Genomic DNA, 27,508 nt, shown 5'->3' on the forward strand with positions numbered 1-27,508 from the left:
GTATTTTGCCTGTACATTTCCATCTTTTGTTTGATCATAATTTTCTTAGTAGGGCTTCTTTTCCAGTTAAGTACAAAATATGAGCACTAAGAGAGATTGTGATGTGAGTTCAGTAGTTTCCCAAAAGAAAAAATTTATTAATATCTATTTTTCAGTAACTGTTTTCTGATATTTTTGTTGTGCAGCAGCATCATGGCTTCTAGACCATTCAGTTTACTATTATAAGATTGACCACTGACTTTGTACTGTTTCCTGGAGCCAGTTTTTTCTTGGGTGCTTTTGCCAGCAATGGGTTGGGATGTATGTTTTCTCAGCCTGAAAATAGTGTAGATTAATGTTGGTTCATCCAGTAAGTATGTTAATTGTATGGTGATGACAGCCATCATACCCCAGGAAGTAGCTGTTCCTTTTGTAGCTGGATTTAAAAAATAATCCACCATTCCTACTGAACATACTTTCTGTGATATGAAAGGCTTGGTATTTTATAATAATTCCAATTCAACTGGGAAAGAAGTCTTCTAGGTGTTACTAGTTGTTTATGAAAGCCAATCCAAAGTGTATGAGTTTAAAAGAAGCTCTGTCCTGGGCTCCTGTTGTAAGTAAACCATTAAAGAGGGACTATTTTGAAATTCTAATGTGTGAGTTGGAAAAATCATTAGAGAAACTTTTTCCAAGAGCCACATCACCAGGGTAAGAAAACCATTTTTGAAACAAGTAATAATTAAAAGGATGAAACCAACCCCACTTTCTCTCTTCTATTCTTATCATCTTAGTCTTTCTTCCACTTTGAATATAAGGCACAGTGAAGCAAAGCTTCAGCTGTAAGGTAAATTAGGCAGTCTTCAATTCTACGTTATGTTCAAGAACAGAAGTCTGGGAAGTCAAGTAATGAAGGGTTAGCAAACAGCTTGCAGAATCCATTGCCTCCACAAAGTTGGACTTAAGCTGCTTGTCTCCTTCCTGACTGTGTTGAAAGTTACTATTTTAGGTTCTGACATGAACTTAGTATGGGATATGCAAGTTTCCCAGTATAGATATGGTTAGTGCATTTCTCTGTAAAAAGATATATAGGAAATTCTTCTTCCTTTTCTAAAAAGTCCAGTCAGATTTTTTTGCTGCTCAGCTTTGCAATCTAATGTGCTACTGATAATTATTTTTTTTTAAATATGGCTGGTTAAATGTAACTAAGAGTGAGACTTTGAATTTCATGGACTGGAAGACTTCTGTTTATCAGTACTAATTAGATCACATATGTTGGTCTACAAAACAGAGGAAAAGTACTGGGTAGAAAATAGAGAATTCATAGGGATAAAGAGTTTGTGTAGCATATGTGATCATATTTGGAGCTTCTCAGTAGAGAATTTGAGGACTGTTTCTGTGATCATTGATCTGTGAACTGAGTTCTAAAGGTATTACAACAAAATATAAGAAGTGTGTGAGGATGTTGTTTATATATCCTAAAATAAATGTGAAATACAGCTGTAAATATTTGGGGGATGGGAGAGTTCTGAAACACACTTTATTTGCCTCATTAACAGAAATACCTGAACCCAATGTAGGATACTTGGACTGTACCATTCTTTCCATGCATAACCAATTTAATTTTTATCATAAGAAAGGTCTTTTTAAACAAATGTTATTAATTCTTTATTTACTTGTAGACTATATAAAATCACCATAGAAAAAAGGCTATTATATTAATCACTTATCCTTGTATGAATATTTTTGCTGAAATTAGGCTCTCTGTAGATCCATTTACACAACAATTAAAAACTGACTTCTCTGAATGTGCATTGAACTATATCAGCAGTACAGAAAGCAAAAATACTAAAATACTGTTTTGTAGCAGCTATTTTCTTTTGTCCATAATGAATGGTCTCAGGTTCTCCTTATTGATCTGCTGGCAGTCTAGCAATCATTTTTACCCTTGTTAATGAGTTTGAAATTAATTACTTTGTGTGACTCATTCACCTTTTGTATTACAAGGTTAGATAAGACTATAGGATTTCTAATATTGAGATTTTTTTCTAGCATTCATAAATTGAGTAATAAGGCAGTATCAAAATTATGGTCTTCTCTCAGAAGATGAAGGGAAGAGTAGAATTAGCTTATGATTCGTCTTGGCCTCAGTTTTTCTGTGACTTGGCTTCCCTCTTGTATCTTTCTTGGCAAATACAAATGCTCAGGGCAGAAAAAGGAAGCAGATTGCCTTATATTTTCCAAACTGGTAACAGCTTGTCTGTCCTCAAGTCCAAAGTGCCACATTCCAGTGTGTAAAGCTGTAATTCTCAGGGACTACTGTACTAATGTCTCTGCCTTGGTGTAAGGAGTAGGTTTGTGGTGGGACTGTTACCTTCAGTGCTTGAATGCTGTCAGTCCCAGGTTTCTGTCAGAACACATATCCATCCATACTGGCTTTGCCCCCCCTGCCAGACAGCTCTCAGTGAAACCTCTGAGCTGTTGGTGCACTTCTTAACACCACTTCATACCAAGGTGCACCTTTGTATCACCATCCTCCTCTTTCAAATGACTCTGGTGCATTGTTGTCCTCATGACAATGCTGTGGTACCACTTGAGTACCAAAAACTGTTCAGTCACAAGACAGAGCAGTGGGAATCCCCCACACAAGAAAGCTGTTGTTCACAACATGCCAAAAGGAAGTGGAAGCTTAAGAAAATTTGCTTTTGTCTGAGGAAAAAGGCAATTCTCCAATCTCCAAATGTGTTGATGTCTTGGGGTTTTTTCTTGTCAAAGTTCCCAGAATTCTCTTCTCTGCTGTTCTGTGCCACATATCCATTTTCATTAGTAATCTCAGAACTGCCCTGACTTGCAGATATGCAGGGGCAGGTAAACACATCACATTTCTTACAATCCAGAGTATTGTTATTTCTGTTTTTCTCTTTACTCAGTGTCTCACAGTTCACCTTTCCTCTAGATAATGGAAAATTTTCTGAAGTGATAGATGTAGCAAAATAATTTTAACTAGTTTTGTACCCAGTGCTAATATTGACTTTTGTCTTTGCTTTTCAGAATTTACTATTTACAGATGAAACTGATAATTCAGAAATAAAAATAATTGATTTTGGCTTTGCTCGTTTAAAACCACCTGATAATCAACCTCTTAAGACTCCGTGTTTTACCCTTCATTATGCAGCCCCAGAGCTCTTGAATCACAATGGTTATGATGAGTCTTGTGATCTGTGGAGTTTGGGGGTCATTTTGGTAAGTGATTGAGGTTTTTAACTGTAATTTTATTGCATGTATTTCTTTTTTGTTAAAATGCAAGGGACTTGAGATGATTTCATACATAAATTGGTACATGCTGAATTCAAGGGAGGTGAAAGTACTACTGCACAAATAATATGTTCCAAAGACAGATCTTTTCCAGGAGCAGAATTTTTTTAGCAAGTAGGAAATAAAATTTAGCATTTTTGGGAATGGAAAAATTACTTGATACAGTCAGCTTCTCAAAAAGATATATGCTTCTTACGGGATTTTACAGGCATCCATATAATCTTCTGGCACTTTCAATTCAGAGAAGGCATCAACCTGTATTCTGATTTACAGAAAATTAGTTTCATTTGATATAAATGGGGTAGAAATATATTTTGTTCATGGCTTCCTGGAATAGATGAATGTTTTTTCTAACGAGAACTCCAGAGAAAGTCTCTTATATTTAAATATTTAAATATTCGATAGCCTTAAAGTTATGTTTAGGCCAAGTTTTATTGTGTAGCATTGGTGATGCAAACAACAGCCCTTCATATTTAACAGCAGAGTTGCCTATAAATACCCTGTGTTTCCTAAGGCTGCTTTTGTTCTTGTGGCAGTACACGATGCTGTCAGGGCAGGTACCATTTCAGTCTCAAGACAGAAGTTTAACATGTACCAGTGCGCTGGAAATTATGAAGAAAATAAAAAAAGGAGAATTTTCCTTTGAAGGAGAGGCTTGGAAAAATGTTTCTGAAGAGGCTAAAGAGCTAATTCGAGGTATGTGTTTGCAAGTATTTAAGGTACATTATGTTTTTATTTAAAAAGTAGAATTTGGAGAACCAAATTCTACAATATCTGGATGCTCCAAAGTGTCTCACCTGACAGAGCAATATGCACAGCTTGAGCTGTGTACTGACCTCTGATACAAGCATTGAGTGGCCATGGACACATCAGTGTGTATTACAAATTGCTTGGACACCTAGCAGAGTTTTCTAATGTGGTAATGCTGATAAGGTTAGTGGGGTTACAAGGAACTGAAGAGCTTCAGAAAACTTGAACTCACTCTTATAACATGTTTAAAAGCAGAGCTTTTTATTATGTTGTTTTTGGTTTTCTAAAAAACCAAAACAACTTATGAGATAGATAAAAGTCTTAAAAAATGAGCTTTTGTAGAGAATGAATTTATTACTATTTCTTTTCTGTTGGCTATTTTTTAATTCCTGTAAAAAGACTGCGTACTGTATTTCTGAGCTACTTCATTGACCATTGCTGTGCTTTGGTTCCCTTAAGCTTTAGAGCATCTAATTGTTTTCATCATGAGCTAGACACCTACTTAATGCTACTTAGATGGAGTTCTGAATTTCTGTAGAAGCAGACTTGTAAGGAATTTTTCTGCCAAAAATGTAGGGATTTCCGGATTCAGACTTGAGTAAATTATGCAGGGAACCTGAGGCTTACTCTTTTGAACTTTATCCTAGACAGATTGTAAGTGAAGAAATAATTTGGTAGTTCTGAGTTTCTGTGAAGAGATATGTGAGTTATCAAACAGTTAAATACAAATTTTTGCCTTTAAGATTCTTCTGGAAAGGATGATAGTATAACATTGTGTAAGCCTTATCTAGGATAAATATTGGCATACCTAGGATAAATATTGACATTAGTTACTTATCAGAGCAATGCATGAGATTTTATTAAGAAATATTTGCATTTTCTATTGACCAAAGATAAATAGCTGACAGTTTCAAAGAATGTAATGTGTTTCTATTAGGACTTCTCACAGTGGATCCAAACAAAAGGATTAAAATGTCCAGCCTGAGATACAACGAGTGGCTTCAGGATGGCAGCCAGCTCTCATCTAACCCTCTAATGACACCTGATAACTTAGGCTCTTCAGGAGCTGCAGTGCACACATATGTCAAAGCCACTTTCCATGTAAGTTCTGAGAAATTGTTTGTCATGTGCTATGTTTTGTAATGTGTCATCTGGATTTGGGTGTTTTCTCTTAACAACTATACATATCTCTCCTTATAATTCAGTATATCCTTATAGCTTGATTTTTTTTTCCTCAATAACATTTCCTCATAACATCTCTGATGGAGTACACAAAAATAGGAATGATGAAGCAAGCATAAATTTCTTGGAGGCATTTATTTCCATGAGGAATTGGACATTGAGTGCTGTTCTGGAAATAGCAATTAAAAGTATTCAATGTCTTAGAGAAATCTATTAAAAGGTCTTCAAACTTTTATTTAAATAAAACCAAAATTTTATATTTAACCTAAGTAACGGTTTGACATTTGCCCTTAGGGTTACTAAATTGAGGTAGAATTTCTGGAATTTATGTAGTTCATGTTTTTTATATTATGGGTGCATGTTTAGTGGACTTGCTTGTCTACTATTGTATATTTATTAAAATCATTTGAACTGCAACTGTATTTTACAAACATGGTGTTGATTCTCATGATACCTTCTACAGAGAATAAATCAAAATTGAGCAGATCTATGCTGAAATGATTGTGGGTGCTTTTTAGGAAGGAGAGAAGAACAAAGTAATTGTTTCTTAGAGAGATCCTGACAAGCAACATGATTTGGGCTGAAAGAAAAATTGTAATTTAGCAGTCCTCTCTGAAAATGTAGTGTTAAATAGGTTAAGGCTAAGTAAAAAATACTTCTAAACTAAAAAGAGCAAGAAGAGGAAGATGCCAATCAATAATGTTATGTTTTGGCTCTTATGTACCTGTAAAGGCTGGTAAAGTCATTGTTACAGCTACAATAGGAATTAGTCAAAAAATTACATTTTATCTTGTGATGTACCATGGACCATTCACAGTAAGTGATAAAATGTGTTAAATATCTTGAAAAACTTAGAATTGCCTTTTATTTTGAAACAGGCCTTTAACAAGTACAAAAGGGAAGGATTTTGTCTCCAGAATGTGGACAAGGCACCTCTTGCAAAAAGAAGGAAAATGAAAAAAACAAGTACAAGCACAGAGACACGTAGCAGCTCCAGTGAAAGTTCCCATTCTTCTTCCTCTCATTCTCATGGTAAAACTACCCCCACAAAGACATTGCAGCCCACAAACCCTACAGACAGCAATAACCCAGAAACCATCTTCCAGTTCTCCGACTGAGCAGCAGAATGTCCCGTCTCGAGGAGTTAAATGGTTACAGACTTGGCAGTACCTGTATTGTCTTCTCCTGCCCTTCCTCCTGTGGCTTACAGGCTGCCACAGGAAGACTTCTGTTGCTTTAGAAATGTATTTTAGTCCTACCTTTTTAGCTCTGTATTTCCATACATTTCCTTCTAGCGTTGTATGGTATCACTGGATCTAGTGTAATACTGTTATACAGCCAACATTGTGTTCTCTGAGGGCTACGTTACTGGTGTGCAGCCGAGCTCCAGGTAAGTAGCTGTGCTGCTCATGGTACTGCTTGGAAGAAGTCTGTTCCTCAGTGTCACAATCTTCCTCCCAGTTCCTTCCCTACTGCTCAAAGAAAGGAAAGCTCTGTAACATCTGTAGAACTTCAGGATCTTCTGCTCCTACCCAGCTCTGTGAAGAATATTGTAGAATTTGATTCTTCATGCATGTAAACAATCATTGGTACAATGCGCCAAAGCAGTATAGTACTCTAAATCCTTTTAAATTTATGGTTATGATCTGTCCCATTTCTTTGAATTTTAAGATCAAAATGAAGCACTATGGAACTCCTGCTTTGTTTAAAAAATATCTTGTTCTAAACAACTGAGAATAGAAGTCTTAGATTTTTTTTTAAATTTATTTATTTTTTTAAACACTTCTAGGGTAAAAGATATCTGATAAGGTGATATGTCTATTACTGTGATACAATAAAAACTTTTATTTTTTGAAGTTATTAGCTTCTAAAAGATTTTAAAGATTCTAAAATGTAATGCTATAAGAGAAAATTAAATTTCATATTTGATTCTTTGGAAAATGGCCACGTGTTAAAATGCCTATTTCAAGATTTAATTATAAATTATATTTTCTTTTTATAATTACACAATAATTTAAAAATACTAAGATTTTTTAAAGATTAGAAAACTCCAGTTTCAGTATTTGTTATTATAGGGTCCATAAAAATGCATACCAAGTTATTTGAATTTTGCATTGTGCAAATATGGCAGTCTAACAGTGACTGTAAAATATTAGAATATATATGTTTTATTTTTTTGCACTTTATAACATCCAAAGGAGATGTTTTGGAATAAAGTGCACTCAGATCTCTCTTCCTACAAGGTGCTGAGCACTGTTTTATGGGCTGAATGACTTGAAATCCACCATATTTGGTGGTTGTGGTCATAGTGAAGGAGAATTCTGTACTTTGCAGGAGTGAATCCCTGTATATTACCCACTGTTTTCATTCCTTACTGTAAAATGCAAAGCTCTTTCTATCTTGCTTTTTCATTGTATATAACAAATACTAGACCTGGGCACCTTGTGTAGTGTAGATGTTAACAACTTATGCACTGGGAATACTAAAGGGAAATTATATTGAACACTGTGCTTCACGACTTGTTCACTGTGGTGTTCTACAGTGAAGTATTTCCTACTGTGATAGTATAGTATGTACATAACTGTTTGGAATCATAAATGTGACTTAGAGAAACATCAGCATAAACTTTTAAATCAGTATATTTTATAAATTTGTGGAGAGCTCTTTTATAGCTCTTTTATTGTATTCTCAATGACTAGGGGTAACTTAAGTGCTAAAAATGACTCCAGTTTTGCAAATACTTACATGTGTAAGTTTCCACTGAAGTCAGAGAGGCTCCTTGTCATATGCCTAAATTTGTGTGATGGAAGACTAATTGACTAGAGGATTTTGTTAACAGCTGTCTCTATCCTAAAGTAACCTTAATCCAAACCCTATGCAAAAAAAAAAAAAAAGGTTATAAAAATTGTTTATATCAGTGATTTTATTTATAGAATTATATCATATATCAGTATTGACAAATACAATAAATCCATGTTTACAGGGATTGTGTGTATCAAAACATGGCTTTGAAGCCCAACATGTTTGTTCTGTGTTTCTTTAATATTAATAATGGCATTCTGAGATTTTGGAATTGCTCATGTGAAATAGTTTACTACTTTCTTGATGTGAATGTCAACAGTAATTGCAGCATTAATTTCAGGTTGATGTGAATATTGAGATTTGCACTGTTTATGTAGAAGTAGTATATTTAAAGATCAGTCTATGTGCTAATAACACAACCAATTTTAAGTGGCCTATGTTAAAGTATTGAAAAATAATTGTCAGTGTAATATATTCAGGTTTGCTTTCTGAATGCTCTCTTTGGAAGTAATCTCAATAGTGAACATAGCTCATTTGTAAAAGAATACTTTTCTCTCCCAAATAAACTTGCTGTAAATACAACAAACAATCCACCATTCATACTCGTTACGCAGACAGTATAAGTGAATTGGGGGATTGGAGAACAGGTTGCTTATCAAGTTTGCACTTTGAGGAGTTTGTGGAACTTGTCTTCAGGATGAGGACAACAAAAAGCAATTTCAGTCTGATTTCATTTAAGTGTAATAAACTGTTGGATACCAGGTGGATTTGGAATATTGTGACCCAGCTGAAAGAACTTAAACGTTAGGAACACGGGATATTAGGAAATGTTGTTTCCCTGTTGGAAAATTTAAACTGTTTCTTGACAAACTGATGAAACAACAAGAATGTTTGCACAAGATACTAAATGCTAGAGATAATGGCTGTCTTGTCAATCTTTTTTTCTGCACAGGTTTTGAGAGACTGTTGTGAGACAAAAAGGTATTAGAATACATCAGTTGTATCAAAGGCAACTTTTATAGCTGAATATTTCTGTATCCTCTTTGTGCTCTCACGGTAGTTGTTTAATAAAAATTGAAACCCAGGGTATTTCTTTTGGGCAGGGCTAAGTACATTTAGGTGTCACCTTGTATTTGCTTTGAACCAGTTGCCCAGGGTAGCTGAAATGTTTGACTGCCTGCTGCCTCCAGGTGACAGGGCTCTCGAGGAAGTGGATTTGACACTTCTGAAGTGTCTGAATTTTTAGATTAGCATTACATAAACAACTGCTGATGTACATACACATTGATACATTGAAACTTGAGTTGCAAACTAGGCAGCTCAAGATTAGGTTTACTTCTTGTTCTAATGTCCCTGCAGGAGAGTATTTACTCTTGGCAGAACAATGTTTTAATCTGTTGACCAGCCTGGAACTCAAGGTCATATAAAGACCCATGGGCCATGTTTTTCTTACTCAGACCACTGTTTCAAATTTAAAGTGTACAAGTTAATCTTCATTAGTACTACAAATACTTTATATTGTCTTGGTGAAGAGATGCTACACTGTGAATTATGTGTATACTCAGATTAAGTTTTCTTCACAGTGCTGCTATGCCTCAATCAGCTTTAATGTCTGGTAATGAATCTGTCTGCTGTCAGAAATACAATGATGTCAGTGATGTTGTAGGCAGATTTGTGTGAAAAGTCAAATTTCTTATGAGTAGATATTTCAGTTAGTGTGGGTTTTAATCTAATCTTCAAAGTACTCAGTATCTGGTAAAGCCATTTCTTTGTAATACTTTTAGAAACATGAATACTAGTATAGCAGGTAATTCTGCTAAAGGATTTAGAGAAGTACAAAGAAGAGTACATAACTTACAGTTCCTCTGGTTTAGTGAAATTTCTAGACTTTGAGGAAAAGAATCGGTGTATTTGGCATATGCATTGTTTCCTGCTATTAAAAAACCCCTATTAAGTACTTCATTAAACAGCTGGGGGCAAGGGGGATCATGTACTGCATCACAGAACGGATTGAGGCTTCAAATTGGCTCTGCTGATGGAGGTATTTTCTCAGCCCTTTTCCGTGGCTACTTTTCTGAACAAAATAACAATTCCTACACAGCTGTATCCCTTCTCAGTCATCTGAGAACAGAATAATTCTCAGCAGAAAATGTGTTCATTGGTTATAATGGAATGTTGCACAAGCATTTTATCATCTGTGCATGTGTTGTCTGCATGCGTGTATATACATGCTGTATTGCATGTCTAGATCTCAATTTAAAGTAATACGCCTTGATTAAGAGAGCTTGTATTTTAAAAATGGGTTCTGGGCTCACACAGATTTGGAGGACCAGATAAGGCTGCCACAGAAGAGGAAGAAGGTTGTAGGAAGTCAGAGGTGAGAAGCTTCTGGGCAGATATTTTCAGGGGTAATTTTTCCCCTGGCTATCTCCATGTGCATGTATTATTCATCGGCAATGAATTGCAAGCTTTCTTGCCAGTTATCCAACATAAACATATTTCCTACCTCTGCAGGTCCCTGTGTATATATGTGTGTGTGTAGCTTTATAACATTTACTTGATCATATTGAATTTATTTTTTATGTCTCAGGTATCATTCCAGGTGTTTTTACTAAATTAATAGTCTTTATTTCTTCCCCTATAAGGTGACAGTCTTTTTCAAAATACTGTTTTTACATGGCAAAACATGCTATTGCCTTTCTTCAGTTGAGATAGTTGACTGAATATTCTGGATTGAGAGATCAGAATATAACATGGGTATTTCAGCTGTAAAGGGATAAAAGTGCTTTGATCTTGGTTTGCAAGTGAGAAACACTTCTCAGTTTGGTCCTTTAAGCCCACAAGGCACTGGATTCTCTAAAAGTAGAAGAAATTTGGAGCTGTTCACTAGCTTTCATCTGCCATCACACATTTTTTGTATCACATATTAAATAGATTCTGAATCTTCAGAACACCTGTGTACAAAAGAAAACTCAGACTGATTCCTGTAGTCTGCAGTAGAAAAATGAAGTTATGCTTTCAATTATACAGACTAACTGAAACAGTCTCTTGTTTGTTGTACCCAGAAACTGCAAAATGGAGAAATGCAAGAGACCTGCAGTAAGGTAAATTTCAAGAAAACATGTGTTTTGACAACCTTCATGTTCTGTGTGACAGAAATGGAAGACAGCAACTGGCTGGGAAACATTTTTAAATGTTTAAGCAGAGATGTTATGGGCTGGTCTGACTAATACTTTATTCAGTGGTAGAAAGGAATCCATATTATTCACATGTAAAATTGCTTTTAAAAATTGGCAACCAATCTAACTGTATTCACAAGAATCATGCAGAAGTCTGCTAACTTCCTTTGAAATGTCAATAATAAAGGAAAGAAAAACAGAACTCTTCTTTAATTGCTTCAGGAACTGCCAGAAAAACTAACAGATGAAACTGCAAATTGATTGCAAACTTCTTCCAGCTTTCTTAATACAAAGATATTTGTCAACAAATCCAGCATCAAATCTTGAAATAGGTCTAATTTATGTTCACCTGATTTTCCCTAGTTGTTTTTTTATTTTGTTAAATGTGTGGTTGTCTTAGTATGATTATGACCAAAAGTCTATTTGCATAAGCAGGAGAAAAAAAAAAGGATTTAGTATTAGGCCTTGTGAATAACCAAGATAAATCTGCTTGGAAAGGTAACCATTTCAAAATATGCATATATATTAATGGTATTTGCCGATAAAACTATGTCTAGCCAAGTACATTTTATCTAAGTTATGGGTGGGATTTTGTGTGACATTCAGCTATGCTAAAAAAGCTTTCAAGTTTAAAGTCTTTGGAGTTTAGGAAAGTAAGAAGAAAGGGAAAAATTTAAAGATGATGCTGCAGAGAGGGGACAATGCTTGAAGTTTGTCCCTGAGTTACTCGAGGTGACTGCTTACAGAGGTATTATTGTATGGTCTGCAGAAACTCAATAGTTCATATGCTTCTTTTCCTATAAAATTAATATACAATGGAGAAGAAAAATTCACAAAAACAGCAGATACCTCAAAGCTTTTCTCAGATGTCTCCTTAATGAGTTCTCATCCTTTAAGCAGAGAACTCTGCTAACCTTAGCAGTTACTTGTGTTGAAGCTACAGATGCTTGAGAGAACAGGATCCCACTCTCTGGCTCACTGTAGAGGGATGCTACAAATCAGAGCTCAAGGTGCTGTGTCCCTGCTGCTTTTAAGTTCAAGTGTTCATACAATTCTGCTTAGTATGTATCACCATGTCAGCCCCATTGGTATGCAGCTGGGGCTGGTCAGTTCCATTTTTTAGTGCTGTCAAATTAAAGGAAGACTTGAGATCTACTTCAGGACCAAAGTGAGAACAGGCTTTGAATCTTAACGTGCATCTGGATTACAAAAATTAATTAAAGTTTGGTATTGGCTTTCAATCTTGATAGTCTTAAGATGCTTCTGCAGCAAATGTGGATGCTTACAGAGATCTTTACAGTATTGATCTCTTTCACCTGCAGAGAAAGAAACCTGCAAAATTGTTTCTTGCCAGATAAAAACTTTTGCTGGTGTCGTAGTAGAAGAAATCATCCCTAATTTCTACCTTTACCTTTGAAGCTATAAAGGCAAAAAATGAATTGGTGACAGATTCTGACAGCTGGTTATAAAGGAGCAGGCTGTGTTAATTTGCAGCGAGAGGAACAGGGCGTTCTATTTCATGTGTCAGTGTGGGCAGGGAGTGGGGAGAGGGAAAGAAATGGGAAGGAGGGAATGCTGAGTGCTTTGCCTCGCTGTATTTACAGGACATTCTGGTTGCACACCATTGCTTGTGAAGGACCAATGATTTCTATATTCAGTTAAAATCTTTTTAAATAAAGAAAACCCACACAGATTAACCTGACAACTTTTCTTCTTGGAAACAGTGCTGTTTTCAAGTGGCAAATACAGCATTGTGGACATTGATTCCTTATTTCCTTAATGCCAGTTATCAACAGATTACAGTGGAATTTTCTTTCTGACAAATACACACCTCTCTCAGTTCCTTGTCATGTCAACATGCCGAACCTTGTGATAGAATTTTATAAAAAAGCAGAGAAAATTTTATAAAAAAGAGAATTAATTGAATTGGGTTTTTTTTTTTTGCCCAACATTCAGAAAATAAATGAGGATTCTTGGAGTGGGTCCAGAGGACTATTCTGAATGTGATGGGAAAAGTACTAGAAGAAAGGATAATTTTGTGAATAAAGTGGTGAAGAAAATACAGGAAAGCTGTGCCCCAGAAGTCTGCTCTGGACTTGTGGAACACTAGTGGAACCAGATGTCAGGTGAATGCTCCTGTCTGTAGAGCTGTTAAAGCCTAACCATGCTTATTTGAAGGATGATAAGCCCAGCCTGATGGCCAGTCCTGTCAGAGCCCAGGATTTGTGCCATGACCTGTTCAAAGGCACATGATGAGCCCCAGGGGAGGCATTCTTTGTTTAAGACTGTTTTGTACTAATTCTGGATCTGCTGATTTTTTAAAGACTTCTCTCCAGTTATTAACATAATTGAAACATCTAATTTAAATGCAGGATTTTTCATTCTTTCCAAACAGAACAAAAATAGTTGCTGAGCACTCTGTTGTCACCAGTGTTTTTCTTGCCTCTGGATATAATGAACCGATGATGTTGTTGAGATTATTCATTGTCATAGTATTCATACTAATCAATATTTTCTGTCAATGTTTTAAGGTACCTACAGGTTTAGAAATTTTCCGAAGTTGAATGTAGCTTTCGACTCCCTCTGGTGGTCTGGCAATGGAGCTGGCAAATAGTTTCTCTATCACTGACTGCAAACGTTTGAATGCAGTATGACAATTTATTTTATTTTTACCCTTAAAATAGGAATAGTCAAAAATGATACATGGCTGGGTTTCTGTTTTGAAAAGTAGAGGCCTAATAACATGCAAAATCATTGTATCTTTCTAAAAACATATAATTACTATTTTTAAAAAATCCATAATACTATTCTGGATGCTGTTTTCGTAAGTCAAAAGAATAGGAAAATGTCTTTGCCTCTGAGGTTCAATTTACTTAGGAAGATTTTCTTTTATGAGTTTAAGCTAGAGATTAAACTGCAATCTGGATCACATCTAGAATTGAGCTGAACACTGTGTCTGTAAGTTTTGTTATTGTGCAAGGACAGTGCAGGGTCCCTCTTCATCTATTTCCCTACAAGCAGTGTTGGACACCAGTTTGAAATAGAGCAGGAAAGAGGCTTACCATGAGAGTAGCACAATGAAAGACTTATTATTAGACCCTAACCTGGCTTTTCCCTGAACTTAAAAGTAGCCAAAGCACTTATGTAAAATCCTTAGATCTTTGAACAAGACTGAAATGTTTTACACTGGCTCAATAAAAATGAGAAACAGCAAGCTATGGCATTTTTTCTTCCTGTTTTCTCCCTGTTTCTTACTACATGGTAATATAGGATAGCAAAATTACTGGCACCATACCATTGTAAAAATACAGTTGTGGAGCAAGTTGCAATTCAGATATAAATACATATATACAGATATACATTCAGCCTCTGAAAAACAGTGGAGTGTGGGTTTTTTTAAATTCTGGGAGATGACTCTTTTTTTTTTGGTGTATGTAAATATTTGCATTTGTGGTGCAGAGGATATTTCCAGGCATGGTGTGACAGGTTTAAAGTGTAGTATGAAACACTGAGGTGGAAGAATATGATTTTAGTAGATACTGGCAGTTGAGTGATGCTCTGTTGCCCTTTCACTGGCAATACTGGCTCCCATTTCACATGGGTGGGCTTAGAAAGGACCTCTTTTGGAGTCTTTTTTTTCCCCCAGCACATTTAGTAATTAAACTTTGGATTCAGACAATTCAGACAATGACTGCTAGCCCCTGTCACTTCTTAAAGACTGTGAATTAATATCAAAGGATTTCATAAAGTAGTAAAAAATATGTTTGCCTGATTCTACAGGCATACATTCAATTTTCAGTATCAGTTGCCCATTATCTCACAAGTGCAGTATGAACTGAATCACTTTGAAGGCAACAAAATATAAAATCAAAATCCATTGTGAAGAAAGCTTTTCGGGTTCCTAAGTTTTCTTGAATTGTTTTATGTATGACATTAACTTTCAAATAGCCATAAGGGCTTAATGGTTTACAAAATAATGTACATTTGCAGATGTAACTATTCTAAGAAAATAAACTCATCTAAGTACAAAACCTTGCAATGTTGAAATAATTTGATAAAGTTTATTTCATTTTTTACATGGCTGTCCTCCTTGCTATGAGGCAGGGGTTGCAGGTTTTATAATGGGCTTTTTGTCAGACTTGATTTAATGGATACTCTTCAGTCTCACTTCCCTTCAAAGAGCATGTTTATACTCTCAAAAAAGAGACAAATGTCACTGTGAAATTCTTTCCTCAAAGAATTTTCATATGGTCTGTTCTCAATTTCATACAGATTACTGGCTTCAGTAGAAATGGAGAACTGTGTAGTTCCTCCTTCTGCCAACAGTGTTGCACTAACTGAAAAAAAAGATGACTTGAGTTCCAGTAAAAGTTCTGCTTCTGTTAATGGTTATGAGCTGTGCTCTTCACTGTAGAGGAATTAATTATCCCATAATGAGTTTTGGCCTGAGAATTTCTGCACTTCACATTCTACAAAATAGCAGACGGTAGTGGGAGTTGATTATGATTGCCTTAAAATACAAATAGTATTTGAATTGCATCTCTGATCACTTGCAGTAGGAATATATTTTACATTCTAATAAGCATTGCAATGTTGATTTTAATTGAAAGACAAAAGGTTGGTAAAATTACCATTTGTGGTGAGGAAAATCTTTTTAATGTTTACTTTTTTGTTTTACTATGAATATGAAAAAAGGGCTTTTATGTTGTCTTCTATAGCATCATATTTCCCTCAAAATTTTTTTCTTTCTCTGACGTGTGCTATAGGTAGAAAAATAATTTTAAGAATCAGCATTATGACTAGCAGTTTCAGATGAACTTTTTTTGGAAAAAAACAGCATACCACTGGTCAGTGTACCAACATAAAACCCGAGTAGTAGCTAAACTTGCATATTAAACACTTTTTCTTTAAAAAATAAACAACACTGGCATTAAGCATTGCTAACCTTTGACACAAGTTGGCTGTTAATCTTGGATTCTTCCTCACCACTTCAGTGGTGCATAGTATTTGTCCAAGAAGCCACAAATACGGTCTGGAATAAAAACCCCATTGACCCTGTGAGTTTACTTGCAGGAGGTTTTTTCCTCTCCTCTGGGTTTTGAGCAGTCTATTTTCATATGTTGCCTTTATAAATGCAAGTACTTTTTGAATTGATTTTTCTGATTCCTTGTTAAAGAATGTTTAATATCTTAGCAGAGATTAAAGTGCTGCTTTATTTAAGTCAGTTTATATTCTCTCTAACATTGTCACCAGTTTAAAGGCCCATCACACCTGTTTCTCATAGATCTGTGTGGAGTACTAGTGCAGAAAGTTTCTTTACCAGGTTTATTTTCAGGTTATGAGGAGTATGGGAGTACCATATCAGTGTGTGTATTGGGTTTGTGTGGCCAGGTTTTGGTAGTGGAGGGGACCCTGCAGGAATGGTTTCTGTGAGCAGCTGCTGAGGCTTCCCTCACATCCAGCAAAGCCAGGGCCACTTGACTTCAGGATGGACCCACCTCTGGCCAAGGCTGAGTTCATCAGAGATGATGATAATAAAGCCTCTGTGATAACATATTTAAGAAGGAAAAAATGTTATTGCACAGATGTAATTGTGACCAGGAAGAGAGGAGTGAGAAAGCATGAGAGGAACAATTCTGCAGACACCAAGGTCTGCCCAGGAGGGGCAGGAGCTGCTCCAGGCACTGGAGTTGAGATTGCCCTGCAGCCCATGGTGAAGCTGTGCCCCTGCAACCTGTGGAGGTCAGCAGGGGAGCAGAGATCCACCTGGAGCAGGTGGGTGCCCCGAGGAAGGCTGTGAGCCCACGGGAACACGCTCCTGACCTGCAGACCTGTGGGGAGAGAAGCCCATGTAAGGGAGAGTTTGACTTGTGACCCCATGGGGGACCCACACTGCAGCAGTGGGTTCCTGAAGGACTGCATCCTGTGGAAAGGGACCCACACTGCAGCAGTTCATGCAGAACTGTAGCCCATGGCAAGGACTCACATTGGAGAAGTTCATGGAGAACTGTCTCTCACGGGAAGGAGATGAGAGCTTCTCTCCCTGAGCAGTGGCAGAAACAACAGGTGATGAATAAGCCTCGTTCCCTGTGTGCCTGTGCTGCTGGGGGGGAGGATGTAGAGCCCACAAAAGAGGGAAGGGTGGAGGCAAGGTGTTTTCATTATTTAGTTTATTTCTTATTATCCTGCTCTGATTTTTCTTGGTAATAAATTAAATTAATATCTGCAAATTGAGTCTGTTTTGCCCATGATAGTTATCAGTGAGTAACTTCTGCCTGCCCTTAACTCATGAGCCTTCTGTTGTATTTTCTCTCCCTGATCACTCGCGGGGGGCAATGATCAGGTGGCTTTGGGGAGTACCTGGCACCCAGCCAGGCTCAAACCACCACAGTGTGTAGCTGTGCAGTGAAAGGTCTTGTTTCTTCATACCAAACTCATGAAATTGCACTGAACAATCCACTTCTCTTCCCCCTGTGTTTGGGGGGATTGGAGTGGGAGAGATGGCATAAGGCAAAAGGATAGAATAATACATCTTAGTTATTTTCCTGCATTTTGAATTTCCCTCCTTTTCACAAACCAGGTACCTCTCTATATTTACTAGCCAGCAAGCCTTAAAGGCAGACTCTTTCTAGCCAAGTACATGCATGCTTTGGTCTACCCCAACAGTGTAATAAAGAGGCATTTCCAGAAAAAATATTTTGTTTAAGGCTGAAAAAATAAGGGACATTTGACGAAATATGCAGGATTGTGCTTCTTTTCTCTCTTACTTTTGTGCTATCCATTCCAAATCCATTATTGAATTCCACTATTGGTCATCTACAATGGAATCTTCTCAGAGCAGTCTTGGGTGCATGGAAGTTTCATTAATGTTAAAGCAGATTTCCTAAGCATTTCAAAATGTGCTAATTCCTTTTGCATAGATGTCTCACTTCATAAATAGGAGCTGTTGAGATAATAAGCCTGATGAGCTGTAATGTAAATATTTTAATACTATTGCTGGTAGCTTTTAGTGAAATGATGTTATCAGTGCTAACAAAATGTGTTAGAATTATTGTGAATCAATATGAATAATCTTCATAGGCAAATTAGCTCTTTTAGAAAGTTGAAATTTTAGTTTTCATAGTCTTATCTGTAAAAGAACTAGTAGTTATAATATCAAACATTTTGAATTATCATTCTTCCCCTTTCTAATTTTTAACTCATCTTTTCTCCCCCATAAAAAAAACCCCATGTTATAATCAGTTTGACATTCTCTGGATCTTCTGAAAACTCATGTATGCAAAAAATGCTTTATTATTTATTTAACCTTTTTTTTTTTGTTGTTACATTATTAAATCCTCTCTCCAATCTTGCAGTACTCCTTTGTATTTTTAAACACTGTTATGTTCTGCTACCATTTCATTTCACTTTTAAAACCTGAAGGATATTTTGTTTGAAATGGGACTGTAACCTGAAGGTGCTATCTTGACTAAAAGGCAAATTACAGTATCTGAATTTTGTGTTGTTGTGCTTCTAATAACACTGGGAATGAAAAGCAAATTTCTTGAAACGCTGAACAAGATATTTTATGCCTGTCATAGAGTTGCAATAGTTGTGATGGTCTAAGGATGATGGAAGCAAAACAAGATTTGTTGGAAGTAGTATTTATTACATTGAGGATATAGCTGAGAAACACACTAACAAGCTTTTAGTTGTGTAAGCCTAGGTCTGTTCCTGGTCAATTCAATGGAAACTGCATCTCTTAAAAAAAAAAATCCATGCTGTTTCTCATGTTTCAGCTGATGATCAAAACTAAGCAAAACTTCAGAAAGCACCTGTCTCTTGTGTATGTGAACACACATGAAGCAGATAATTGTCTAGAAATTCTGTTATGTAAACAACTCTCCCAATGCCCACAGGCAATGCCATATTTGTATTTTGCAGATCTATTTATAGAACGGCCAGAAGTTTTATGTTTGCCCAAATTTGACTTCTGACTCTGTGAACTTGTGATTTCTGAAGATTAACCTGTGCTAGATACAGAGGAGTGCAATGCATATAAAAGCAAAAATCCAGCCTGTTTTTTGAAACTTCATCATCATCTGTGACAGCCATCCTCATAAACTCAACCAAATTCCTGTGGCTTCACTGACTTCTCATTTCTGTGGATGAAAGAATTAATTGTACAAGTCTCCACTATGACCCAAAGACACGGAGTGAGACAGTTGAATTATTTGAATTCATGTTGTATGTAGCTACACCATATCTCTGCAAAACATTTCCTTCAGTCAATGGGCTGTATCCTTATTTTGTGAAAAGTAAGTAGCAATTTGTGAGATTTTTTCCCCCCAGCTACATCTTCTTGCTAGTTTTTCAGTGAAAATCAGTCATGGCTGAAGCTTTGCAAGATGTATGTGAGTTGTGGAATTGCTGTGTCACGTTTGTGTGATGCCGTGTTTGATAAAGATACACAGTACCATTGGAATTGTTTCAGCTAGTTGTTTTTATTCTAGCCAAATGTTGGAAATCCATTTATTTTCTCCAAACATAGGGTGTAATCTCCGTATCTTTCTTTCCCTCTGGTTTTTGACTAAGGCACAGGTGAGCCCTGAGCAGGTGGCCGTGCTGGGCTCTGCTGGGTCTGGAGCACGGTGTGAGCTCTGCGGGCTGCTGGGACTGCAGAGAGCACGGCGTGGGCACGGAATGGGAAAGCGCCATTGAAGGGACTGAAACCCCTCCAGCGAGCGGGGATCAGCGCTTCCAAGGTGGGCGAGGAGGTGACCAGCGATGGGCAGGCACTAATTTTAGTTACCTTTTGTGGAAGGGGAAAGTTTAGCAGAGAGAGGCGGTGTGTGCTCATCTCTCGCCTGTGGAGAAACAAAACCACCCGAAGGTGCCATCGCCACCCACCCCTGGTGTGAGCGGGTTCTCAAGAGTCTACTCTTGCCGGGGCCCGCTACCAGCGGCACCTTCAGCGGTGCGGCGCTCGCATTAGAAGACTGGTTCTCTCCCTCCGTCCCTGTCCCTCCTGCTCTCCCTAGGCCTCCCGCGGGTGCCCGGGCAGCGCTGTCCGGCGGCGGGAGCGGCCGAGCCTTCGCTCCCTCAGCCCGGGCCGCGCTGCCCACCAGGCCCGTCCGGCCCCGCCGCTGGCCCCGCCCCGCCCCGCGCAGCCGCCAGGGGGCGCTGCTCCCGGCGCTCCCGGGGCCGCCAGCGCGGCGCGGCCGCGGCGCTCGAGTTCCGCCGCTGCCGGGGCCGCCGCCGCCCGTCCCCGCCTCCCCCTGCCCGCCGCCCCGGCCCCTTCCCCCGCCGGGGCCCCTCGGCCCGACCATGGCCACCAGGAAGGCGGGCTCGCGGCTAGAGACGGAGATCGAGCGGTGCCGCTCCGAGTGCCAGTGGGAGCGGATTCCCGAGCTCGTCAAGCAGCTCTCGGCCAAGCTCATCGCGAACGGTGCGGCGCGGGGCGGGCGGCGGCGGGGGCCCGGCAGGTGCAGCCGGGCGGGCCGGCGAGAGGGGCCTGCGGGGCCCGGGCAGGCGGCGGGGCCGCCGGCGGGAGGGGCAGGCAGCGGCTCGGGGCGACCCGGCCGGGCGGGAGCAGCGCGGAGGGAGGCGGGAGCCGGCCCGGCCCCGACCCCGGCCCGAGGCTCCGCGCACATCGCCCGTGCAGCCCCCGCAGAGCCGGGCGGGCCGCGCTCCGTCGGGCCGGGGGAGCAGCGCGGCCCTGTGCGCTCCCGGCCCGGGGCGCGGAGCAGCCCGGGGGATATCACGAGCCTGCAGTTTGCCGGCGCACATGCTGACAGTGTGCATAAAGCCCGAAATGTCCTTCTGCCTCCTGTGCCTGCCAGAGGGTCTGTGCACAGCGTGTTCTGGGAAGGCTTCTGTCCTTTCTCTTAATAGCAATCCTCAGCAATATAGTGCAGCTTTATTTATTTTATTGTAGAAACTATAAATATTTTGCTTGTTCTCTTAATTCTTATGTCACAAACTTCTATATGTTTAACTGAAGGAGGTGAAAAGCAGTCCTTCGTTCTGAGGCATGGAAGTATGTAATGAACGAGGGAGATACAGGGAAGTTGTCTTTGGCATGGGTGCCTTAATTCTGTGTGAAAAAAAAATATGGGGATAGTGTGTGCCTCTCTGGGCTCACTCGCCTGCTTGAGGTGGACCTAGGGGTGTTTTCAGAGAGCAGTCAAGTCTGTAAAGACAGAACTTGGTGTGAATTCAGAGGTGATAAGTTGTCAGAGAGGATGAGGCAAAACATTGACATCATTGGAAGTTTGCTGTGGAAGCAGTGATAGCTTTGCCTGTTTAGATGGGGAAGAAAACTGCATGATTCAGCTCTATAAAAGAGGGAAAGCCTGACTCAAAGAAGAGAAAAGAATTTAAGAATAAATGGGTAGTAGATAACATTTATATGTGTTTGCCTTAAAAACAACTGAGTGGTGTTCCTGACACTGGTGTTTTCCTAACTAAAAGTAAACATGAGTGAAAAGATGGAAGGTATGTTTAGTTTCAGGACATGCATCATTGAGTGATACACTATGAGCTAGTTAGAGATCACTTCAAGCAAAGGCAAATATGTTTTGCTGCCTAGTTGGGAAGCACGATCTTCATAGTTTCAAGACGTACTTAGGTACTTCAGAGAGGCAGGGAGAGCTCTGCAGGTGTTAATGACAGTTTGACTTGAATTTCTCTAACCTGTGTATGTTTTACGTAGCTGAAGCATATCAAGAGAAAATGATGCAATCTGCGTAACCTTACACTTCAGTGGTTTTCCTGTGAAGGCGTCTTCTAGATTCTGTACCGGTCAAAATACAAATTATTGAAGCATTTCCTGATCTTTAAAGCGTGGGAAAGTATCACATGCAGATTTTATCACTTTTTGACAGCACATGAAGGACTAAGTCAATGTACATGACTTCCAAGCCTGCCTAAGAGCATAAACAAGAAATTAACTAATCATATGGGACTCTTCTTCTGTACTGGAGTAACACAGGAGGAGAGTAATTTATTTAATGAAATGTGTTCACCTGCTGTGGAGAGTGTGGAAAACTGGAAGTCTGTGTTCCAAATCCAGGTGTACCTAACAGGTTGCAGGCCAAGGTTATCAGCTAGTGAGACCACCAAGGAGAGGCAGTGCCTCTGTTCCACCCGTGAAGAGACGTGTGAACTGAAAGGCACTCTGATGCATATCCCTGTTGCTACTTAATCTGAAGCAATTAACTTAAAAGTTCAGTGCCCTGAACTTTACTGCATCCTTCTATACTGATGTTCAGTTTTGACTTGGGAATGGATAACAAAAATCTGCTTTTTGGCTGAATGTGTAACAATATGGAATATTTAAATCATAGGAATGATTTAAAAGCATGAGGGAGAGGGAGAAGATCTTTATTCTAACCATATATTGGTGTGTAGGGAATTAGCTTTAATTCTTGAATGCTGGAGCATTTTAACAGAGGATATCAACATTGCTAGGAGTAGTGTTTATTGCTCTTTGAACACAGATGGGAATGAATCCTTTTGGGAAGCTCTCTTGAAATCTTTTCAGTCTTGCACTATTGCAAAAGAATAGACTTATTTTACTAGGATTCAGTTACAGCTCCTTTTTGGAACTGGGATTAGACAGCTTGATAAAAAGTTTAGTGGTCCAAGTTATTATTTGGGCTGTTTTGCATTAGCAAATTCCCATCTCTTGAAGCTTACAGCCTAAATAAGATGCAGGAAGAAACAGCAATGACAGCTCCCAGGACAAAGGTCTGTGTGGCTACAGAAGGCAGTAGTGTGTACTTCTGATGAAATGCAGCACTTGAGAAGTGCAGTGTTTTGAGTTGACTTGATTATTGTATTGTTTATTCTGTTTAGTTCTGCTGATGGATCCTATCTATTCCCTAATAGAAGCCTGTGTATAAAACCTGGCAGTGGATAAAATATAAATGACAGTTTAGGTAGGATTTTGGATGCATAAAAATGACCCTGGAACAAATGTCTGTGTCTGATTGATGGCATTTGAAAGGTTTTCCTAGCTTGCTAAACTTTAAGTAAAAGAGAGGAAAAAAAGAGAAATATTGAGTAATTGCTATTCTCTGTGTAATAGTCACAATTTGGATCACAGAAAATGTGTATTCTGTGTCAAGCCTGTGACTTGCATTGCTTTTCACAATGGATAAATGGATAGATAGATAGATGGATGAAAAAAGGGCCTTTAACCCGACTCAGATTTTGTTAGCCCCTTAGCCTGTTTGTATTGTATTTCTCTACTTCAGAGCCAGGACTCAGCAGCAGTAATGAGATTTGTGCCATGTAACACAAATCTTGGTCTGGGCTCTTGCTTCATCAGCATTCTGCTAAAAGATTGGGTTAAAACTGTCATGTGCAGGGTGCTGAGTTGCAGTTAGGCTGAGTTAGCCTTGCCTAACAGCACATGCCCACCCAGCTGCTCAGGCTCTCCCCTTCCTTACGGGGGCAGGGGCAAAATGTGGAGTAAGATTGGAGCTTCGGATAAAGACAGGAAGATCACTTACTAGTTACTGTTCTGGGCAAAACAGGCTTGATTTGGAGAACTGAATTTAATTTGTTGCCAGTTAAAATACAGTCAGATACTAAGACAGAAAGACAGACATGAAAGTTACACCTTGTCCTCTCCCCTTTCCCAGGATGAACTTCACTCCTGTGCCCCTCCCCATGTGGTGCAGGGGGCAAAGGGGTCGTGGTGCAAGATAGGTTCTTTCTGCCTCTCCTTCCTTCTCACGTTTTTGCTCTGCTCTGGATGAGCTCCCCACTGACAGTGGTCCTGCTTTGGAATAGGCTCTCCAGTTCCTTCCGGGCATTCCACCTGGCTCCTCCCTGGCACCGTGCAGCACCTCTGTCCCTCTCCTTCTCTGACCTTGATGTTGCGTTTTTCTGCTGTTTCTCACTCCTTTTGTTTTCTTTTATTTTGTTCTGTGGCATTTTCTGCCCTTTCTTAAATACACTTCCCCAGAGATGATGTCAGTTGTGCGGAGTGGCTCAGCTGTGTCTGCTGTGGTTCTGTTGGAACCAGCTGGGCTTGTGGCAGGGCAACCCCGGCCTTTCCCCCCAGAGCTGCTCCTGCAGCCCCTCTGCTGCCAGCACCTTGCTGGTTATAACCAGTACAGCAGGATTTTCAGTTGTAGCAGCTGGCAAAGAAATCATGGTGCTGCCCTAAGGGTCACAAAGATGCAGTCCCTGGATAATCTGTAGCCTGTTCAGTGCCGTCCTCAGGTGTTTGGTGTTCACTTACTGAGTATCGCCTCTTGAAAGGAACTGAGAAAAACCCCAAGTTGTTAGAAATAAAATCTTAGAGCAGTTTTCACTAATGAAACTTTGTGAGTGTTCCAAACTGGTTTAACTAACCAGTTAAAGTTCCTTCTGACAAAGTGAACTGAAGAAATTTTCATTGCTGGTTGAAATTTGTCTGACATTGCAAATGAACAGCATGATGCTGAAGCATGGCATGACAGATAGTGGATGCTTTGAGTACATAATTGCTTGCTCAAAGAATATTGGGAGAGGTTACTGAATGCTGGATATCTGAAAGTAATCTGAATGTATTTTGAAGTGCTCCCAGAACTGAGAAGCACAACTGGAAGCTAACAATCACATTGTAAAGCTGATTGCAAGGCCATAATGTATTTTTGATGAAACAGTAGCGTCTCATAGGAAGTGTCTACAATGGAATTCAGTATGAAGGTTGTATCTGCTCAGGGCATTTTCAGGACATCAATATTCTCGTGCTTTCTTTCCTTCCTTTGGAAACAAAGTGAGGAAACCTTACGCTGGTTCAACAGCCAGCTGAATGGATAAAATAAAGGATCCATGATTTTCCACGGGTGTTTCCGGCCATTCATTGTTGCTGTAATTGGAACGTGACCTTGCTCAAGTTCAGTGAGATGGATGGCTCTGTCTGGAAAAACACTGAGGGGGCGAATTTTTATAGTTCAAACAAGGTAGAATGGTGTAGTTCTGTAGAAACCTTAGCCAGTGTGAAATATTGCATTACTGTGGGGAGACAGTGCATGCCCAGGAAGTTCACAGATCTATATGCTACCAAGAGCATTGTGACATTGCCATGAAAATAGAACATTACCTACAGGTATCAAGTTTGCTCATGGAAATACACCAACATGGTAACACAATGTTTTTTTTTTTTACCTAGTGAATTTCTTACTACTTTTGCTATTCCATTTCTGTTTGATTTGTCTTGTCTGGGATCTCTTCTCTGACTGTCTTTCCTCTCAACACCTTGTTTTTTGCAGTCTCCTATCAGACCTAGCCTCACGTTTAGCCTGGCAGAGTAATGGAACACAGAGGAGTTAGAAGCAGAGTAGCAAACCCAAAGGATTATGAATTGTTTTACATGTCTAATTTTGTTTGTCACTTTCTATGCTGTTTCCTTATCTTGATATAAGTAGGGCCTAAAAATAGAAACATCTTATCAGTTTTCATCTGTTTTGCAGCCTTGTGTAATACAAGACCTCAGATGTATGGTTAAAGCTTATCCTCAGAATAAACAAGGGATTTCTAAACCTCTTAGGACTCATGCCCTACTTAGAAGGTGTTTACCAAATTTGTTTGGTTTTATACATAGAGTTTGTAGTGTGATTTGTATATGTAAAGCTTTCCTAAGAGATTGACATCTCTACCAGAAAAGTTTGCAGACCATGTGACGTGGCTTTTTGCATGTCCACCACAGTAGAAGTTATCATTTGTTATCATCTTTGTTTTCCTCCTGTTGCATTCACTGTCACATTTACAGAACAAGATTACTAAGGACAGACATTTTTCTGAATGAAGAGTAAAGGTGGTGACAGTATTTAGATGTGTTGTCTTATTTTTGACTGACAGCTTTGTTTCTTCAGATAGCCAGGGGTGTTACAACAGTGTAAGTGATGATGTGGATCATCTGCTTGTACTCACACTGCATGTTCCTCTGGAAGAGAAAATGCTAGCGTGTGATTTCACAAGTAACCAAGCTGGTCTAACACCTCGCTGCTATTATGTAGAGTAGTACTTTCTTCCTGCCTTTAATCAAGCTGCTTCTTCTCTGAGCAGCTTCTCCTGGTTATGTGTTCCTGGCCTCTCCCTTGTGTTGATGAACACCAGAGGTGGGAATTACTGTGCTTGGCCAGCAGAAAGCTCTGTGCTTCTTGTTCTGGGCCCTACTGTGTTTGCTGGCTTGCCAAGCTCATTTGCCTCCCACAGGGGTGTGAGTAGTGGAACAGCTGGTGGAAAGAACAGTAGCAGCAGCCAGTGGAGGGCAAAGGTGAGGGGAACTGTGAGGAAGCATGTAGTTGGTATTGTGGAATGAAAGAAGTATTTGGGGCTTATAACTGATTACATTTATAAGGATATTTCTATATATTATGAATGTAATTATTTTAGAAATTGGATGTCTTATGTAGTAATGTTAGGTTGATTGCACTTTTGCCTTGTTTAAAAGTTACAAGAAATGGTAGCCAGATGTATCTGTGAATAGATACTTGTGTATTATAGCTGCTCTCAGTTCCTTTAAACCAACTTCAAGGGTTAAAGGTTAGAGTTAACTTTTCTATAGGGAAATAAATTCATTAGCATAAACTCAGGGTCATTGATACCACTTTTGTTTGGGTTTGATTTGCATGGTAGTAAAGAAGGGGGCAGAAGATCCTTAACTTAACAAATATGAGCCATTCTCCTTCCCTGCCGAGTTTGGGCCATTCCTCCTCCCCACAAATCTGTTTTTTTAAGAATAAAATCTTAGAATTTAGTGGTTCAGTTCTTCACAGTTTTCTCTGCACTGAATACTGTTTAATTTGAGCTGATAAGGAGTGACTGAAGATAATAACTTTGTAAAAAGCAAAGTGGCAGGATGCTGAGATAAGTTGGAGGAAGTAAGGATCTCTGGCTAATAGTGTGAGGTGGGTAGCCAGACCTTTAATAATTGGAGAGCATTTTATCTCTGCTCCAGGCTGTGGAGGGAGATGCTGAATCTGGGCATTTCTCTGGCATTAGCAAACGTGTGGCAGAATGCATAGTGGCAGGTTTTGGTAGCTGCTCTGATCAGCGATGTTATCAGTTGCTCAGGAGTTACTTCAGGGGTGTTGCAAGAATTTCTGCAAGTTCCCACCCCACTGATGACCTGTGTGTGATTGGTATGACTCCACTCAGAATTTGTATGCCTAAGCTGAAATCCTTTACTACAATCTCATATTATCTGGAGTTGTAAACAGTGCATCTTTAACAAAAAGTGGGCTGAAAATACCTTTAATTTCTAGAATTTTGAATGCAGCTCATTTGAGACCAATAACTTGGTTCATCTCCATAAACTT

At 39.1% G+C, this 27,508-nt stretch overlaps 2 protein-coding genes across 7 annotated transcripts in view; both read left to right on the forward strand.

The window, feature by feature from the left end:
* Nucleotides 1-12,900, forward strand: part of RPS6KA5 (ribosomal protein S6 kinase A5) — a 70,862-nt gene extending 57,962 nt beyond the window's left edge. For all 3 annotated transcript variants that reach the window (XM_063160118.1, XM_063160120.1, XM_063160119.1), the window contains 4 exons: nucleotides 3,031-3,222; nucleotides 3,831-3,990; nucleotides 4,982-5,145; nucleotides 6,105-12,900. In XM_063160118.1, the coding sequence (XP_063016188.1) occupies nucleotides 3,031-3,222; nucleotides 3,831-3,990; nucleotides 4,982-5,145; nucleotides 6,105-6,344 (756 nt within the window). In that variant the 3' untranslated portion in view covers nucleotides 6,345-12,900. The remainder of the gene's footprint in view (nucleotides 1-3,030; nucleotides 3,223-3,830; nucleotides 3,991-4,981; nucleotides 5,146-6,104) is intronic.
* A 7,574-nt stretch (nucleotides 12,901-20,474) lies between these two features.
* The window catches only part of TTC7B (tetratricopeptide repeat domain 7B), a 117,568-nt gene continuing 110,534 nt past the window's right edge, over nucleotides 20,475-27,508 (forward strand). For all 4 annotated transcript variants that reach the window (XM_063160121.1, XM_063160122.1, XM_063160123.1 and 1 more), the window contains exon 1: nucleotides 20,475-20,634. In XM_063160121.1, coding sequence (XP_063016191.1) covers nucleotides 20,514-20,634 — 121 coding nt within the window. In that variant the 5' untranslated portion in view covers nucleotides 20,475-20,513. The remainder of the gene's footprint in view (nucleotides 20,635-27,508) is intronic.

Source organism: Melospiza melodia, chromosome 6 (assembly GCF_035770615.1).
Source record: "Melospiza melodia melodia isolate bMelMel2 chromosome 6, bMelMel2.pri, whole genome shotgun sequence".
In the NCBI taxonomy this organism is placed as follows: Eukaryota; Metazoa; Chordata; class Aves; order Passeriformes; family Passerellidae; genus Melospiza; species Melospiza melodia.